This window comes from Neofelis nebulosa, chromosome 9 (genome assembly GCF_028018385.1).
Source record: "Neofelis nebulosa isolate mNeoNeb1 chromosome 9, mNeoNeb1.pri, whole genome shotgun sequence".
NCBI lineage: Eukaryota > Metazoa > Chordata > Mammalia > Carnivora > Felidae > Neofelis > Neofelis nebulosa.
In genome coordinates, this window is record NC_080790.1 from 58,483,854 (window position 1) to 58,502,852 (window position 18,999).

Sequence of the window (18,999 nt, forward strand, 5' to 3'; positions counted from 1 at the left end):
TGATTCAAGAAACATGAGGGAAGGAAAAGATGACAAGATCTAAATAAAGAACACGATAATCATGTGGAGGGAAGAACAAGTTTCTATATAAAAGAATGACTCACAAAAATAGTAGTGACATGACTCAGTTTAGGGACATTCCTCCTATACTTCCCACTCTGGCTCGGATTAAATGGGAGCTTATGTATGGCTACTTGCATTTGGCCATCAAGTGAAACGAGATGCTAGGGGAGGAGTTGAGCTGGCTTTAAGGTGTTGAGAACGCAAAGCTGATGGTTAAATCAGTCTCCACTCTGTGTGATTTGGCTTTTAGGGGGTCTGCCTCCTTGGTTTCTTCTCCCCAGCTCTGCAGGGTTCTCCTGCTTAACTTTGAGAAAGACCGATGGTCAGCTGCCGTTTGCAGCCAACGAGCCCTCCCTTAGCTGAGACCCGTAGAGACACTTTGGGTTCTTTCCACACAGGCCACCGCTACTGCCTTCTGGCACAACTTAAGTCCTGGTTTGGTGCAAGTACTTCTGGTCAAGGCGAGACTTTAACCTATGATAATCCAGTACGGATGTGCCTGTTGTGATTAAAGCATCGAAGGCCAATGGGACAAACAAAAGGGAAAACTGGTTTACCAACAAGTGGTTCTAAGATGAAATATCCATTCTGTGTGTCATTAAAGCAGAGTCACTTTCATGAGGAAGGTTCACTTGACCGTTTCTATTTCTGTTTTATTTTAAATGTTTATTTTTGAGAGAGAGAAAGAGCGTGCTGTGCACAAGCAGGGGAGGGACAGAGACGGGGGGGATAGAAGATCCAAAGCGGGCTTCACGCTGACAGCAGACAGCCCGAAGCAGGGCTTGAACTCACAAACTGAGATCATGACCTGAGCTGAGAAAGGATGCCTAACTGACTGAGCCACCCAGGCGACCCTTGACTCTTTTTTTTTTTTTAATATTTATTTTTGGGAGAGACAGAGGATGAGCCGAGGAGGGGCAGAGAGAGAAGACACAGAATCCGAAGCAAGCTCCAGGCTCTGAGCTGTCAGCACAGAGCCCACTGCAGGGCTCGAACTCGCGAACCTAACTGCGAGATCATGACCTGAGCTGAAGTCAGATGTCCAACCGACTGAGCCACCCAGGGGCCCCTGCCCCTTGACTTTTTCTAAATTTTGCAATAACTTGTTATTTTCCATGATCCTTTCTCCTGTGATTGCTTCTTGAATCTATGGGGACTCCAGCCATCACAGGTTTTGCTAACTCTACATTCACTTACTGATTCTATCCTCAAGTGACACATTTTGCTTACTATTTAATACAACAACCCCACAGGAAGGTAGTATAATTCCTATTAAAAAAATACATTTTTAAAAAATTTTTTTCATTTTTGAGAGAGAGCATGAGGAGAAGGGCAGAAAGAGAGGGAGACAGAGAATCCCAAGCAGGCTCTAGGCTGTCAGCCAAAGCCCGACACAGGGCTCGAACCCACAAACCGTGAGATCATGACCTGAGCTGAACTTGAACACTCGACCGACTGAGGCACCCAGGCGCCCCTATCATTCCCATTTTTAAATGAAGGCTAAGACAAGTCAATTGACTCTCACAGTAGTGCAGCTAATAAATGGGCCATGAACTTAACGTTGGTGAAGGTCGCCAGTACAGGGTAGTTGCAATGTGCTGTAGAAGAGGCCCTTTAGGGCTTTTAGGCTTCAATCACTGACACATACGAAGTTCTGCTGAGGAATATTGTTACCCTTCCATTCAGAAGGGCCACCGGGCAAAAGACTTGCGCCTATTCTGAAACAAAGGCTTCTTCGAAAAGACAGACAAAACAAAAACAAAACACAAAGAAACCCCAAGGTTGGATGCATGGTGGGAGATGGACTGGATAGGCACGGCTACCCCAGGCCACACTTCCGTCATACTCACCGACGGTTCCGACGGCCTTTGTGATAAACTGGCAGCACCCGAGTCTGTCATCGAGGGAGGGGCACAGGGTCCCACAGAACATTCCCACAGCACACGAGGTACAATTGGGGTCGGGCTGCCTGCCTGTTTCTAATGAAATAGGTCATGTGACTCTGTGGGAGCAATATCTAATAACCGTATTTAAAAATAACGTTTTAGGAATTTTCTGCTCACATCATCATCAAGCATGTATTTCCTAGAAAAGAAAAAAATTCCCTATAAATCCTTATTTAACCTTGCCAATTCTGTTGAAGATATATTATAGTGAATCATGGGAATTTCTTTTATGATCTCATGTTCTACATAAAAACAGCTCAGCTTAGTACTGACCCAGTTCCTGTGGGCCAGATTCTAATTCCTTCTGGTTTCAAAAAGCGGAAGCCCTACCAAATGATTTCCTCTGGATTGAAATACATTAACATGGAATAAAATTTCATATCCAAACTCATTACATTTTCCCTCAGATACCAAAGTACAAAAACACAATGCTAAATTTCTTTTAAATTATTTTATTTTTGTGTAAGCTAAAAGGAAATTTACACACTGAAATCTCAAAAGACCTGGGCATGCACATTCACCTTGTTAGAGGTTCCTCTACATGTCTTTCTTTTTTCCATAGGAATTTCCCCAAACATTTAAAACCCATAGTTTTTACTGTATATACAGCCTAAACCATAGCAATCTATGATTATGTCATTTTACACTGTGCAAAATCCTCAAAAAATAGTGGTACGATAAAACAAAAATCATTAAAACAAGTAAATTTCATTGTAAGACATTCATATAATTTGGTCCTTCTCCAACCAAACTGATTTAAAACAGACACAATCTCTTTAAACCCCTCCAATCAAGTTCTGACAATGATCCATACCCTACAACAAAACAGCAGTCAATTAAGTACCTCACAAAAGGTCAAATAGCAATATGCCAGATTGAAAAGATTAAAAAAAAAAAAAAAAAAAAGGCGCAAAAATGTTAACAAAAGCCAGATCTGAAACAAACCCACCACACGTAAAATTGGAAAAAAAAAAAAAAAAAAATTAAATGGACACTTTGGAGCTTATGATAGCAAAAGTAATTCAACATATGATATGAAAAATTAATAGAACATTCAATGCAATCTGAAAAGACTGAAGGGGATTTCACAGACAGTGGAGATTTGAGTTTTTAATTTTTTTTTATTTCAAAAGTTTTGTAAGAAGGACACCACCAGTGTATTTCACAAAGACATAAATGTATACACCCCAGCAACACAAAAAGAATAAATCTTCAAAAATGTTCACCCCCGATTATTTACATTTTTTCTAATATAAATTTAGGACTTCAGTATGTAAATAAATATACATTACTATGTATACCTTTCTAGTGCGGCTTACCAACAAATCAGCTGAATGTTTTTTTTTTTTTTTTAATTAGAGCAGGTATGCTTTTGATAGTAGGGAAGGGCTGGAGGAAAGGAAAAGCAATTGAAAGTGTCCAATTCACATCAGTTATCAGTCTGCTTTCTCTTGGGACCTTGTGGAAGGTGTTAACGTGGCTGGGAACATCAACACCTTGGCATGCATGAACGTTAAGTCAGGAAGGCTAGCGATCACCTTGATGGCTTCTTCACTTAGGTGCTCTTCTCTTTTCGGTTTCCTATTGACAAATGAAAACAGAGAAGTGTGTTGATGCGACTTTGCTGTAGGTCAAATGGGAGAAAATCCACTCCCAAGGCAGACAGCGATCTGTGGGGACTTCCTCTATCAGGTCCCGAACTTCCTAACAGCTTTGTGCTGTGTGCTTCCTCCGCCAGCTGCCAAGTCGCTCACAAAGACGTACGCCCTTCTTATGTATGCCCATTGCAGCCAGGCACGTCCCTGTAGATATTCACACGGACCTACGCACGGCCCACAGATTTGCTTAAGGCTGGAAGCATCTACTGCCCAGGCACCCTTTTAAGATGTTACTAAGCTGAAATAGAATGCCAGAGCCCTAATAAAACTTCACCCAACTGGATTTCCCCCTGACCCCCTGCGAAACTACCAAAATTACTTCAACATAAAACAAAGTATGTCTGGCACAAGACCTTGTAAGTCATTTTAACCTCAGGCTTTCTTAATCCCCCATGGGGAATTCCAGGAGAGAAAGCCTTCACCTCAAAAACACCCAGTTTCAGCCCCACCGGGACAGACAGAGCAGGTCCCAAAGCAGCACGGGAGCCAGTTGTGGACATGGACAATGGACATACTCCACACACGTGGAGAATGGCAGGACATACTTGGGGAGAGAGGGAATCTCCAAATCCTATGGGTACTGTAGATGGAGGACATTTTGTTACACTGAGCCCTGCTACTAGAGGTGAGAGGGTTAGTGCCTAACACAGGAAGAACTCTTTTTGACCCGGGGCCTCCCAGCTGGTGAGGTGCAGAAACGCAAGTGAGCCTCAAACGTGGCTCAAATTGAGCACGTGATTCTAAGCCAACCTTTATTTTTTCCAGGACATTAAATATATTGAAAGAATAGTTGTAGTCATACAGATATTAATTTTAGGCCAAAGTTCATTTTTAAATTGTTGACTCTAAAAAGCCCAATTTTCTTTTATGGTAAAGGATAGTTGGTACTATATTAGGTGTGACAAGTTATTTCTTCCACCTAAATATGTTCTTTGGGACGGGGAACAGAAGTCAGGAGATGAAGCAAGACAAGAAAGATACAGGCCTTTATTTCATACCTAGACTTTTCTGTTAATCACTTTTGAAATCAGGCTGAAATTAAAAGACTTAATAGAATGACTGAAAAATCAAACATCAGAATTTTAGGACCAAAGTTCTTCAATAGGGGGTCGAGCTTCAAGCACACTGAAACCATCAGATCAACCAATACTCAGTTCTAGGGTTTCTCAGAAGAATGGAATAGCAATCTAGTATTTTCTGATTAAAATCTACACTTTTAAAAAATGTCTATTTTTGAAGGAGAGAAAGAGTATGAGCGGGAGAGGTGCTGAGAGGGAGGGAGACACAGCACAAACTGGGTTCCAGGCTCTGAGCTGTCAGCACAGAGCCCAATGTGGGGCTTGAACTCACCGATGGTGAGATCATGACATGAGCCAAAATCTGATGCTTAACTGACTGAACCACCCAGTGCCCCAAAATCTACATTTTTAATTGCATTTAAACGACAGCAAAATTCTTAGGTGGATATCTGGTGAAGAAAAACCAGATAGTTCATCTTTTTTAAATGTTAATTTATTTTGAGTGTGTGTGTATGAGTGGGAGTGGCAGAGAGAGGGAGAGAGAGAATCCCAAACAGGCTCTACACCCAGTGCAGAGCCTGACATGGGGCTCGATCCCACAACTGCGAGATCATGATCTGAACTGAAATCAAGAGTTGGATGCTCAACTGAGCACCCAGGTGCACCCCACCCCCCGGATAGTTCATTTTTAGTCTCAAAGTGAAAGACTGGAAGTGCATAATGGAAAAGGCCAGCCTCTCACCAACACTCAATCTTAGCATCACTAATGATGGAGTCAACTAGATATTACGCATCTTCTGATGTGGTTCAACACCTGTGCCGTTTACCAGTCAAAACGCTTTACCTGAGTTCATATAGTATAATATAGTAATTTGTGGATATAATTTCTAAAGCTTACAGGAAATAAGGGGAATAGAGAAAAATATTAAATACTACTTGAAGGAAGCCAACAGATAAAATGCAGAGGTTGAGACATTCTACAGGACACCTAGACTGATCTTTTTAATAAGCTAGTGTTAAAACTGAAACAAAAGGGATGGTGGTAGATAAACCATATTAAAGGAGATTTGGGAGCCATAATGGCCAGGTACAATCATTCTCTGCTTTGTTAAAACCAATATTCAGGGGCGCCTGGGTGGCGCAGTCGGTTAAGCGTCCGACTTCAGCCAGGTCACGATCTCGCGGTCCGTGAGTTCAAGCCCCGCGTCGGGCTCTGGGCTGATGGCTCGGAGCCTGGAGCCTGTTTCCGATTCTGTGTCTCCCTCTCTCTCTGCCCCTCCCCCGTTCATGCTCTGTCTCTCTCTGTCCCAAAAATAAATAAAAAACGTTGAAAAAAAAAATTTTTTTAAAAAAAACCAATATTCAATTGAGGGGATATCTGAATATAGCCTTGGTATCATATGGAATAAAAACATGAAGTGGACAGATGGAGATCAGAGACTGCAAGGGTAGGTTCAATTCAGTATGGACTAGAAAATCTCACTTTTGGTTAAAACACCACACATACGTATATGTTTCCATAGAAAATTATCTGAAAGAATACACTATCTGAAAGAAGGAGTTATACCGACGACCTGAGTGGTAAGAATGTGAAACTAAGTTTTAACTTTTTGTATGCATTTTCTAACTTTCTATATAATCTACCTTACTGCTTCTGTAATGATAAATGGTTGTCCAAAACAGGAACAGACAAAATTATACCTAAACGGACTTTCTCCTTCGTGGAGTGCAGATGGGGAGTGGGAAAGGAAAGCAAAGTAGAAGCTTCCACCCAAGAAATGGTTGGTAAAGATGACTCCAGGCTTTTTACCAATAGCCTTACTTCAGAGGCACTCCTCGGAGGCAACAGGAAATTGAACAAAGTTTACAGAGTTCATAGTCTGTGTATTCATCTGTACTCAATGTGCACTGATGTGATCTAGTTTTATTTTTTAGCATATAGGAAGAAAATGCTTGAGAATTTGAAAATAAAAGTTGTATCACGAACTTTTTTCAAGTCCAAAAGCAGTGACCTAATTTTGATTTATATTCTTTAGCTAAGATTTACCCTTTTGTCAGTGGAATGCAACTGAGAGTCTAGAAACAAACTCAACAAGGGTGCCAAGACCATCAATAGGGTGAAAAAGAGTCTTCTCATCAGTATGGGCTATCCACATGTAAAAGAATGAAGCTGGACTCCTATCTCACACCACATTCAAATATTAAATCAAAATCAATCAAAGGCCCAAATGTTAAGAGTTGAAGGTACAAAACTCAGAAAAAACCCTAGGTATAAATCTTTCTGACCTTGAAGTAGGCAATGGTTTCTGGGATGGCTATCATCACAAAGTCAGTGAGAATGCAGCGAAACTAGAACTCTTATATATTACCGGAAGGAATGTAAGATGGTGCCACTACTATGGAAGATAGTTCGGCAGTTCCTCAAAAAGTTAAACATATGACTCGGCAGTTCCACTCCCAAGAAAATTGAAAACATCTGTCCACACTAGAACTTGGACACGAATGCTCACAGCAGCACTACTCAGAATAGGTGAAAAGTGAAACAGCCCAAGTATCTATCAATTGATTAATGGATAAAGAAAATGTGGTGTAATCACACAAAGGAATATTATGCAGCTATAAAAAGGAATGAAAAGTACTGATACACACAACAGCATGGCTGAACTTGAAAACATGTTCAATGAAAGCAACCAGATACAAAATGTCACATACTCTAGGAGTCCATTTATACAGAAGAATCAGAATAGGCAAATTCCTGGAGACAGAAGGCAGATTAGTGGATGTCAGGGGCTGGGAAAAGTGGCAGATAGGGAGTAACTGCTAATGAGTATGGAGTTTCTCTCTGGGGTGAAAAATATGTTCTGGAATTAGACAGTGGCAACGGTTGTGCCATGCTGTGAACACACTAAAAACCAATGGATTTTATGGTATGTGGCTATCTCAAAAGATTAAAAAGAAAAAAGATGTATGTACCCCTTTTGGCAACTAGTTTGGCTTCTATAAACCTGAGTTAGAGGTCTGTGGCTACTAGCTAGGTGGCCACCCACTGATTCAGATAAGGGAGAAATTTTTCTCTATATTAGAAAAGGTGAGCAAGAAGATGGAACTGTTTTAAAACTAAGAACTCGTATTTCTTTAAAAAGTGAAAAGCCACTTTTTTCTTACATATGCAAAACCACTTAAAAAAGAGAATGCTGTTTGTTACACATCAAATTCCTCTACATGTACCACAGTTTCTTAACCCTCTCGTGCCTTATAGTCACTCCATCTTCTGTGTACTGTCAATAGCCAAGAAGGTTTTGCTGAGCTTTACTTCCTGTAGTTTATTTTATTCAAAAACAAGAAGAAAAACAAAACGTAAAACAACAAAGACTCCGAAATTTTCTGAAATGATACCTGCCATCCCCTTTTCTTTTCCCTGTACGACTGGGAATCATTCATGAGGACATCTTACAGGATTACCTTCTAATTGTAAGACTTGTCAATATTTGCATTTCTTACCATTTTCAAATAACTAAATCCTCAAAGTTGAGGAATACAAAGCTGGCAACTCCTTTTCTTCTCAATTTGTTGAATTTTTTTTTTTTAATGTTTATTTATTTTTGAGAGACAGACAGCAAGCGGGGAAGGGACAGAGAGAGAGGGAGACATAGAATCTGAAGCAGGCTCCAGGCTCTGAGCTGTCAGTACAGACGGGGCGGAGGGGGGACGGGACTCGAACCTATGAACCACAAAATCATGACCTGAGCCAAAATTGGATGCTTAACTGACTGAGCCACCCAGGCACCCCTCAATTTGTTGTGTATTAAACATGAAGCTGGATAGATACTAGAGAGCAATTCAATGCTCTCAACGTTACAACACTAACCTTAGGATACACACGATAGTTTTAGTTCATTCCGTAATGTTACAGAATAAGGGAAATAATGAAAGTAACTTCTTAAAAGTAATAAGAGTTAAAAAAGTTCCCTGGTGTACAAGGGATGTTTCAAGGATGAGTTAAAAAGAGCAAGCAAGTTAAAAATGTGGTTTAGAGCTCCTCCTAATGGCACAAAGACAGAATTCTGATCACTGGGACTCTACTATAGTTCATTCAGTGAGACTGCAGAGAAAAAAAGGTAAGGAAACAGTAGGACTGTCCTTAGAAAAGACTGTCCTAAAAATAAGCAGGGGAAAGCCCAAACAATAAAAGCATCAGTATTTTTTTTTTTTTTTAAGTCAAAGGTAGCATTTGGCTAACATATATAGAAGAAATAATGGACGAGATTTGTATGAGAAGAATTTTGACTTGTAAATATGCTTTGAGAAAAGAAAAAATTAGGAAGCAAGCAAAAAGAATCCAGAGAGGCTTCATTTACAAGTAGGTTCACTTAACAGGAGGCTTTAACAGTGTCAGGAGGCATTACTACAAAGAAATAGGAACAATGAGAATAGAGAAAATCTGTGGATGAAAGGAAACGTGCGTGCATGCTGTAAGTTTATTTTAGGGAAAAGCTAAGGGTATCCACAATTACAATAATGCTCTTATATAATTATAAATATCAGTAATAAAAAATATCTATTGAATGAATGGATATTTAAGCACAAAATACAGTTTGAAAGGCAATGTGATAAACTCAAGCCAAAGTTTTAAGACAGGTAAGCATTTATTATTCACAAGAAAAAAAGGAGATATATATATACACACGCACCCATATGTGTATATATATACCTATATATAGATGTGTGTGTGTGTATATATATATATATATATATATATATATATTTTTTTTTTTTTTTTTTTTTTTTTTTTTTTTTTTTTTTTTTTTTTTTTTTTTTAGAGTAAGCAGTAGAGAGAAGGAGACAGACAGAGAGAATCTCCATGCTGGGTGGGGAGCCTGATGCAAGGCTGAATCTCATGACCTTGAGATCATGACCTGAGCTGAAATCAAGAGTCAGATGCTTAACAGACTGAGCCACCCAAGAACCCCCCAAAAAGGCTTTTTAAACGGATGCTTTTCTATAGAAGAACTGATTCAAAAGATAAATCTGAACCTGACAAGAGGAACGTTTTTATTTAGGACTAAGGGTTATAATACTTCTGCCAAAGTGGGCAGCTAACAGATAGAAGATTTCCACTTGAAGATGCTGATGAAGAATGGATTTGGGACAGCAGAGTCAGTATGCCTATCAACCAGAATTTGCTCTTGCAGTAGTGATTTCCTGGTTCGCAATGACTACTTCTTATTAGGAACTGGCCTATTCTTACGGCTCACATGTCGAAGCAATGGCTTATTATTCCAGCGCTAAATTGTGTAAACCTAAAGATTTCCTGAATCCTAAACACAAGGCCCAAGTGACAATCCTTCTATCTGGTTCCAACACCAAGAGAGAACTGCTTTTCTAAAGGCCACGCCCCTGGCCTCCCAGAAAGCCTGGCAAAGCAAGCCTTCACATCCCAAATCAGAGGTGCTGCATATCAGGAAAAATGAAGAAAATAAAATAGTAGCATCCCCTACTCCATCTTAAGCCAGGACTCAAAAGATGAACCTAAATGACTCTGGGAGTGTGAAAGTGGGTTCCCACAGACGATCATCTCAATGGTTATGAAGAGAAAGAGGGACTATTTCTACAATGGCTTATGGTCTCAGTACTTAATTAGAATTCTCCTCTCTGAAGTTTGGAGGGTGGAATAAAAAAGAGAAAAACATATCTGTCAGCCCTTTCCAGGCTCTTATGAAATAGCTCTGCTCTAATAAAGTTCATATTAAACATAGCTTGATAACTGTTTTCTGGAATTAGGCATCTATTGATTTTTATAAATACAACACGAATTTTAATACACATTTAATATTGAAATACTGTCAACTTATTCGCTTTCCCATTTAGGCAGTTTTGTTAAACACAGAATTCAAAATAGGGTGTAATGAACCCTAGCTGTTTACCTGGTAGATGTGCTTGTCTTCTCTACTGTGGACATGAGTCTTGCAAATGCATCAGTCACTTTGAGGCTTGAGGTGGAGATTTCCAGCTTAGAAGTTGTTAACTCATACAACTCTGGATCCACACCTTATAGTATAAAATGATAGTCAGTGATGGCAAGCTGCAATAGGTTACTCAATTAGCTACAGTCCAAGATGCAAAAGGCAATTATTCTGTAAACATCTGAGTCTTTTCCAAGCATAGCACATCTTTAGACTACTGTAGTATTGAGTTTATTTTTTACATTAGAGATTCCATGTTTCAGAGTTTTTATGAAGTAGGAAAGTACTTTAGCCTTAATCTAACATTTAGGTAGTGGCTATCACGCAATTATTTCTAAAATTTCTATCTGCTATGGAAAACTCCCTCAATTTTAGATTAGTTAGCGATAAAAGTTATCCATGTTTCATAGAGTTCACGTTTGTTACATGACATTTCAATGTTCAAATGTACTGATTAGCCTCATTTTGGAACTTCCCTCTCCCTCTCCAACCATCTATTCTCCATTACTTTACTCCTCACCAAAAGATTTGGAAGCTAACAGGAAGTCTCAAACATGGTAAATGACTCAGTTAAATATATTCTGACCATGAGGACATGAAGCATTACTCAAAGCATCAAATTATTACTAATGATAAATTATATACCACATTGTTTTTTCTTCAGGTAAGAAGGAGGGTTAATATTCCCAGAAAAATATAATAAAAGCACAACTTTTAGACAAAATGAAAACTGTCTCAAGGGTTAATTATATTTCTATGGTCTCATATCTGATCTTGTTTAAATAATTCAAAATAAAGATGAGGTCAGAGAGATTATAAAAGTCTATAAAAATTCTCCATCTGACTTCACTAAAATATGCACATATATTTTTATATTTCCCTTGAATATAGATTTATATTAAATAACAATGACTATAAAAACACTGAAAAGAACAATTAGATATTTTTGATTCAGGCTAAATGTTGGATAATAAAGACTCAAATAAAAAACCTATTAATCCTATACTCTCTTTGGTACCAGCAAGTTACTGGAGATAAAAAGTTTAGTAGTTTCAGAATAAGAGAAAAGCAGATTGTAAGGAAGAATATCTTACAGTTTCATCAATTTTTACTTATTATTCCTAAAAAGTTCTGAAGATCAGCAGATAAAGTTACATAAATACTGATGTTGTAAGTTTCCTCCTTTTAAGATATTTTAAGGGTAAGAAAAAAAAAATCAGGAACTGCCTTCTATTAACCACCTTTGCAGATGACTAGCAGATGTAAAAACAGATCTCAGATGTTTACAGAAATCAAACAAGCAAAAGCAGCTTCCACAGTTATGTCCAATAAGGGAGGAAGGCTATAGAAAATGTTTGTTGACTCTCCCAAGTTCTTAATATTTCATTAAGGTACAGTTCCAAAATATACTTAACAAGGCCTTTTATTAGTATTTCTAGAAGTATGTAGGTTTCAATTAAAATCTAAATAATTGTAGATGCCTGTAAGGGACCAAATGAACCCAAAGTACCTCCTTCCTCCACTGTGAAAGGTTGGATTCCAAGTAACCACAAAATTTAAGCTGATGTCTAATATATAATGCAGAGTAAACAACTGCATTTCGACTGGCAACAGGAAAGTGGTAGTAAAAATTTGGTTGGGTTTATAAAATACTGGCCATTTGGCTGTCAAAGAATAAAGTGGGAAATAAAAAAGAGAGAGAGAGAGAGAGAGAGAGAGAGAGAGACAGACAGATAACACCCACCGCCCCAGCCCAAAACAATGACCATCACAAAAAAAAAAAAAAAAAGGAAAAGTACCAGGACTATGTATTTTTCAAAAACAAGATAACTATTCTACACTAAAAATTGGAGTAATTTTTTTAATGGAAGAGTTTGCTTGTTTTTTTTGTTTTCTCCTTTTTTTACTTTACAGAACCTTAATGAGGCATAGTATAAATAACTATAAAGCTAGCCAACCAAGTTCTATGCCAACCTCCTAATTCTCACACACAAAATAATTAAATAATCGCAAGCTAAGTAAGACAAAATGACTTTCCCAGAAACAAGTCAGAAAAAGTGCAAGCAAGTGGTGAAATGGAATACTGAGAAAGGTGCTGATACCTGTAGCTTGATGGTAAGTTTTAACAAAACCCAATAGCAATAAAAAGAAGCCAAAGCAAATTTATAGTAATCAAGTTTACACAGCAGCTAGAGCATACTAATGAAAATATGGAACAAAATTATTTAAAAGGTTCCAAAGTAATGAGGACTGCATTTGAGCATGCTAATTTCACTTCTATTACAGCTCTAAGCTTCTGAAACCACTTGCTCTTCTCAAAGTTGTGTATACTGAGCCTGGTTATCAGGTGATTTCTGTACTTCTTTATATGGTGAGATTATTTGTGTTATGAATGGTTTTCAACTGAGTTTGAAATGTAACGAAGAATTAAGTTTAAACCAGGTTTTAGGTGTCCAAAAATAGCGACCTCATGTAAATTACAGTATGGTTCATGACAAAACAAATCTGAGAGCAAATTAAAAATGGGAGCTTGGTATTTCATTCTTAGGAACACAGTAATGAGGAAACTGATACACAAGTTTTTGGTTGTCTTTTCTTCCCCCAATTAAGTATTAAAAACAGCTAATTAGGCTCACCCAGGTCATTTGATAGCTCAAATGTATTTAGAAGTAACTTGAGTAAACAGTAAAATATCATTTGGAAGTCAAAACCAGACACAGATTGGTTTTTCATATGCTTACAAAATCTCAGAAAAACGAAAATGATAACCAGGGGCTTAGGTTTGAGAAATCCAGTCATTCTACCAAATGGCCTTAGAACTTCCTTACAGTAGGATCAGTTTTCCATAACCAGATTTTGGAGAAGGATGTTCTGGCTTCCAGGCTCACCCTTATCTGACTTGTATGGTCTCCCCCATTTCCCACCATGGTTCCTAAACTGCTGGAAGAGGGTGGTATATTCAAGTGGAATAGAACAAAACCAGCAAATTCTCAGGACACAGGCTGGCTGTGTAACTGACTGCTAGTGGGGATGGAGAGGGATCCTCGCTATGCATTCTGGGCATCAGCATCTATATAGCACCCCAACAGCTGTCTGGTGATCAATGGGCATGATTACCAGATCACAAGGTGGGATGACAGGGACTCATTAAAATTATATTGAATAAAATGTAAACATAAAAATGCCATTATATTTTAATCTTTTATTCAGTTAGAAAATGACAAAGTACATTAGTCCTTTGGTCAATAAACTGAACTTCGCAGGGCTGAACATTAATTTAACAGGCACTCCAGTAAGTTTTAATTTCTAGCTTTTAATATCTCATAGCAGTTATTTTCTACTATTAGCTTCTGTAACATTTTTTTCTTCATGGAAAACTAACAGAATACTTTCTATGTAAGAGCTACATGAAAACTACAGAATAGTTCTATGTGGGACCTATATATAACTAAGTGCTAGACTAACATTTTGGAATCTAATTATACACTTAGCAGTAATAAACAACTAACTGAATGCTAGAACTTGTAAAGGTTCTATTATCACAGGCACTACAACGTAAAGTCATCTTTGTATACTAAAATATTCTTATATCTCTAAACCTGTATTTTCTCAAATGGCTTTATAGAATATGCTTGTAAAAATAAGCATATAAAATATCACATTTTCCATTTACAGGAAAAAAAAAAACCCCACAAACCCCGCTTTTAACTAAGGACATTAGGGCCATTTTACTCCTAGAAATTACTTTCAGCTCTGAATATTACACTTAGAAAGCTTTCTTTAAGACACATTTCACAGAAGTCAGTTGTTATAATCAGATACTAGGAAATAACAATAGACAGATAAAAGAAAAGTATCAGAAAGATATTAGAGAGAATACAATCTACTCGTTTCCTTGTTTATAGGAAAGTCACGTGGTGTGGTCATGCTTTTTAGTAATTAAACTAGAATTGTGGTTTGAACACTCTGCTGACCTGGGATTGTGGTGCTGCTGCTAGAGCTACTGTCATCCACGGGCCCAAAGAAATCAAGGTTCAGAAGAGTGGAACCTCCACTAGCTTGAAATTCAGTGACCGTGTTGGTGGGCAGCCACACAGAAGGTAAGCCAAGGGAGGAGGGGTTATGTGTAAAAAGGGGTAAGACACACACTTGAACATGCAGGTTATAATTAGTAGTCATTACACATTTTAAAATCAACATTAAAACAATGTGTACAGTATTAGTTTTTCATTACTAAGGACATTTCTAAAGTAACAGTTTAATCCAATGTACATTTTCTCATGTACAAAGTAAATAATTTAACACTTAGTAAGGTTTTAGTTAGGAGTTCAGTTCTTTCAATCAAAACTCGAAGCCATACCAGAAAGACCAAGGGGAAAGTGTACCCGTTAAAGGGAAACAATACTTTAATCTCAACCCAACATTAAGTCACTGTACATGCCCAAATCAATCTTCCATGTTAGTAATGTTGGTTTCTAATTAATGATTTTTAAAAAGTGACAAAGTTGTCAGTTTCAGGACACACACCAATACATTAACTTGGTCTAAATTAAGAAGGAATGTCATAACTGCCCTACCCTGATGTGCAACCTCAAGCTGTACTGTTCCCCTTTAACTCTGAAACAGTAATCAGAAATAGTATACATTTTTAAAGAAGTTGTTTGTTAATAAAAAGCATGATGATTTGACTGAATAAGACACCAGACAACAGCAAAAGGTGCATCCAGGCTTTCCTTCAGCACTGTATTCAATTGGATGCTTTCCATGTCCTAGGACCCCCAGTCTAAGGTAAAGCTGATAGAGTGACAGGTGTATTAGACAATGGCTCAAATAACTTATGAAGTGTAAGGAATAAGGGTAATTGTATCTTAAGATCCAATTAAAATTTGTGGTGTCAACACACTGGAAAAGTAGCATTTGAAAGACCCACATTACTAGAATAAGTTATTCCTTTTTTAGGATTTTCTCTTAAAGCCATGAGAGAAACCAATTATTTCTACAACTACCTACTAGTACGTTGAGATAAATTTTAGAAAAAGATCATGAAAATCATTCATTTTCCATTTGCATAATAAGTGCTCTATAAAATATTATTAAATCTGAAAACTACTTTGAGTCAATAAATATGGATCTATTTGCACATTGTTTTTGGTTATATAATTGTGCTTTGTGCTTTTTTTAAGCAGCCTCTAGCCACAAGACTTTGCATCCAAGAAAATTCCACAAATTAAAACTACAGAAACAGATTTCAAGTGAACTGGTCCTACCTAAAATATCATTTAAACTACTTAGATATTGTAAAAAATAAAGAAGCTTTTTACGTAAGATAAAGAAATCAAAATTTTACCTAGCTACTGCTATCTGAATTTGGACATTAATAATACTGTTAATAACAGTAACAGCTGTTTTTTTGTTTTTTGAGCAATTACTATTCAGAAAGAAAGCCTGAATTTCCAAAGATAAGAATAAGAAGTTATGTTCAAACAAAAAAGGAAATCAGCAGAGAGAAGTTTGTCTGAACTTTGTAGCTTTCTTAACTCTAGCTCTGGTGCTAGAGGCTCTACGGAGAGACGTACCATCTAAAGGGTTAGTAAGGCCACTGCTACTCCAGTCAAACTGGACGGGTGGTAGAGACTCCTAGAGTTGAAAACCAAAAAATCAAAATTAATCAGTACAGGCTGTAGCAACGTAAAGAATCCTTAAAACAAAACAAAAAACTATTATAGCAAGATCATTAGGCAATGAAGAACCTAAAGACAAAACTGGGATAATTTACAGTTTCGGAAGATTATCTAAAAACATGAACACAAACAAATTGAAAAACTGACAAACAGTAGAGCTTATTGATATTAAGAAAAACTGAGAAATGGAATTACTTTTATATTTTCAAACATACTTATGGACTGATTCTATGTCAAGATTTCAATCTGTTCTCAAGTTACAGTTGAAAACTACTGGCTAGATTATAATACAAATATTAAAAAAAAATCACTGACTTTTTTCACTGGAGTGATCTACTTAATATTAAATGACTGGCCACTTAAAATTTCTCAGTAGATGGTCTAATGCAATAGAGAAGGTACCATACTGAAAAGGAGGAGATTTGCATTATCCAAGACCGAGTAACTGCTAATTAACTAGTTGTATGATCACGTGTGGTTTAATTTAACTGGTCTCTTTATATATAAAATGAGAAAGTTTAGAGTCCAAGAGCTCTGGTTCTTTACAATTGCCCAAACTACAAAGAAAATTATGGGCCAGTAAATAGGAACTACGTTTAAAATAAAAAAAAATTAAATCAACTTCTCTAACTTAGAAATCACTTATAATCAGTATCAGAATTTAATTTTAAAAATAATGTACTTAAAAGTATACTCAGAGCTCGTTTGCATATTCTAGGTTTTAAGATTTTGTTAATTGTCAAACACATAAATTGAGCAAATAGTACATGTGAGATGGAAGGTGGTACAAAATATTTTAAAAATGATCATTGCTTTAAGAATAGTCTTAACAAGAAAAAATTGGGATTCTTAGTTTTCTTTCTTCTTTTATTTTTGGGGTGGTATTGACAACAGTTACTGAAATAACCTGTGTTCTAGAAGACTCTTGATACCAACATGTTGCTGTCTCTTTTTTTTGGTAGTGCTTACCACTATGCTTTATTGTAAGGTAGATATTATTACAACTTTATACTCATTTTTTTTTTTTCTGTGTAAAGACTTGTTCCCTGTAGGAAAGGAGCATGAATTGGTTATTTTTGAAAGTCTAATTCCATGATATTATAATACAATTGTCTTGATAATTGGGATACCGATGATAAGCATGTTACTATAAGCATTTAGTCTTCCCTAAAGCAGGTCTGGAGATTTAGGAGGGAGGTATAAACAAAGCAAAATGCTAATATTAGTAGTTGCCAGGGGTTAGGGATAGTTGGCGGTGGGGAGGGCTATTAAAGAATTCTTTATGGTGACAGAAGAGTTTTGTATCTTGATTGCAGTGGTGGTTACACGTATCTATCCATGTGATAAAATGGCATAGAACTATACACACACATTGAAATCAAGTCATTCCTGGTTTTGATATTATACTATAATTAGTAAGATGTAATTAGGGGGAGAAACTGGTGAAGGGTACAAAGCATCTCCTCTATACTATCTTTGCAACTTCTTGTGAATCTTTAATTCTTTCAAATAAAATTAATAATGCTGGTGAAAATCTAGTTTATAACCTACCTGCAAGAGTGAAACATTTAGAAAAGATCTTTAGCTGATCTCAGAAACCATCAAAAAGCTGTAAGTATTCCAACAGATTCAACTATTATTTTACTTAGAGATCATTGAAACCTTTAGTCCTATTGAATAGTGACTGGATGGACAATACTCAAGTTTATGCAATAACAAAATTTCTGGTTAAATGGAGCAAAGCTCTTTCATCAACATGTTTTATCTAAATGATGTCAAGTAACCGGTTGCTTAGAAATATTTCAATGATTTGCTAGGCATTTTAGATTCTCATCCAGATATAGGTCATTTTGAAGACACAGCCAATATTATAACAATGAGGTGCTAAAACATGGCTCAACATTTAGTGGAAATAAGACAGAAGTAAAACAGGACACGTTGGCAATTATAAGCTAACTAATGGCATTGCCAAGGAAGACTTCTTAAAGAGAAAGCACTGAATGAAGCATTTTAAAACAAACTTAAGCAATGAGGTATGATTACTCTAGACACTAAACACTAAGAAAGGTAATAATAAAAAGAGCAAAAACATTATATGTTAACTAAATGGAACTTAAGTAAAAACTTCAAATTAAACAAAAAAAATTAAGTACCTTTAGATTTATCCTTATTTCATGGTTTTGTTGCTTTGGTAATAGCATGTTTTTTTTATTTCTGTTCCTAATCACTTGTTTTTAGTATATATAGAAATATAGTTCATTTCTATATATTGATCTTACAGCCTGAAATTTTGCTAAATTCACTTATTGGTATTACTATGTTTTTATAAATTCATTGGGATTTTCTATGTAGATGGATGTCATTTGTTAATAAAGACAAAGAATACTGATTAAGAAAAAAAGAGCAACCCCCCCGCCACCCCCCCCCCCCAAAAAAAAAAAAAAAACAATAGGAACTAGAAACCAGAGACTTGGGTTCTAGTCCCAGCTGTACCACTGATGTATGATTTTGGGTATATCATTTAGCCTTTCCAAATATATTCTCTTAATGTAAAAAGAGCACAGTGCTACACAATTTTTTTTTTCTTTCTTCTAACTTTAAAATTCTGATTCACAGTGCACCTGGATGGCTCAGTCGGTTAAGCGTCTGACTCTTGATCTCGCAGTTCA

General features: G+C 36.9%; 1 protein-coding gene across 7 annotated transcripts in view; it reads right to left on the bottom strand.

Annotated features, from left to right (window-relative positions):
• Positions 1–2,445: 2,445 nt before the first annotated feature.
• The window catches only part of AFTPH (aftiphilin), a 67,650-nt gene continuing 51,096 nt past the window's right edge, over positions 2,446–18,999 (bottom strand). For 4 of the 7 annotated variants that reach the window (XM_058683923.1, XM_058683920.1, XM_058683919.1 and 1 more), the window contains 4 exons: positions 16,226–16,286; positions 14,624–14,707; positions 10,611–10,734; positions 2,446–3,590 (listed from right to left, as the gene is read on the bottom strand). In XM_058683923.1, the coding sequence (XP_058539906.1) occupies positions 3,446–3,590; positions 10,611–10,734; positions 14,624–14,707; positions 16,226–16,286 (414 nt within the window). In that variant the 3' untranslated portion in view covers positions 2,446–3,445. The remainder of the gene's footprint in view (positions 3,591–10,610; positions 10,735–14,623; positions 14,708–16,225; positions 16,287–18,999) is intronic. The other 3 variants (XM_058683924.1, XM_058683922.1, XR_009248581.1) reach the window with 2 other exon arrangements.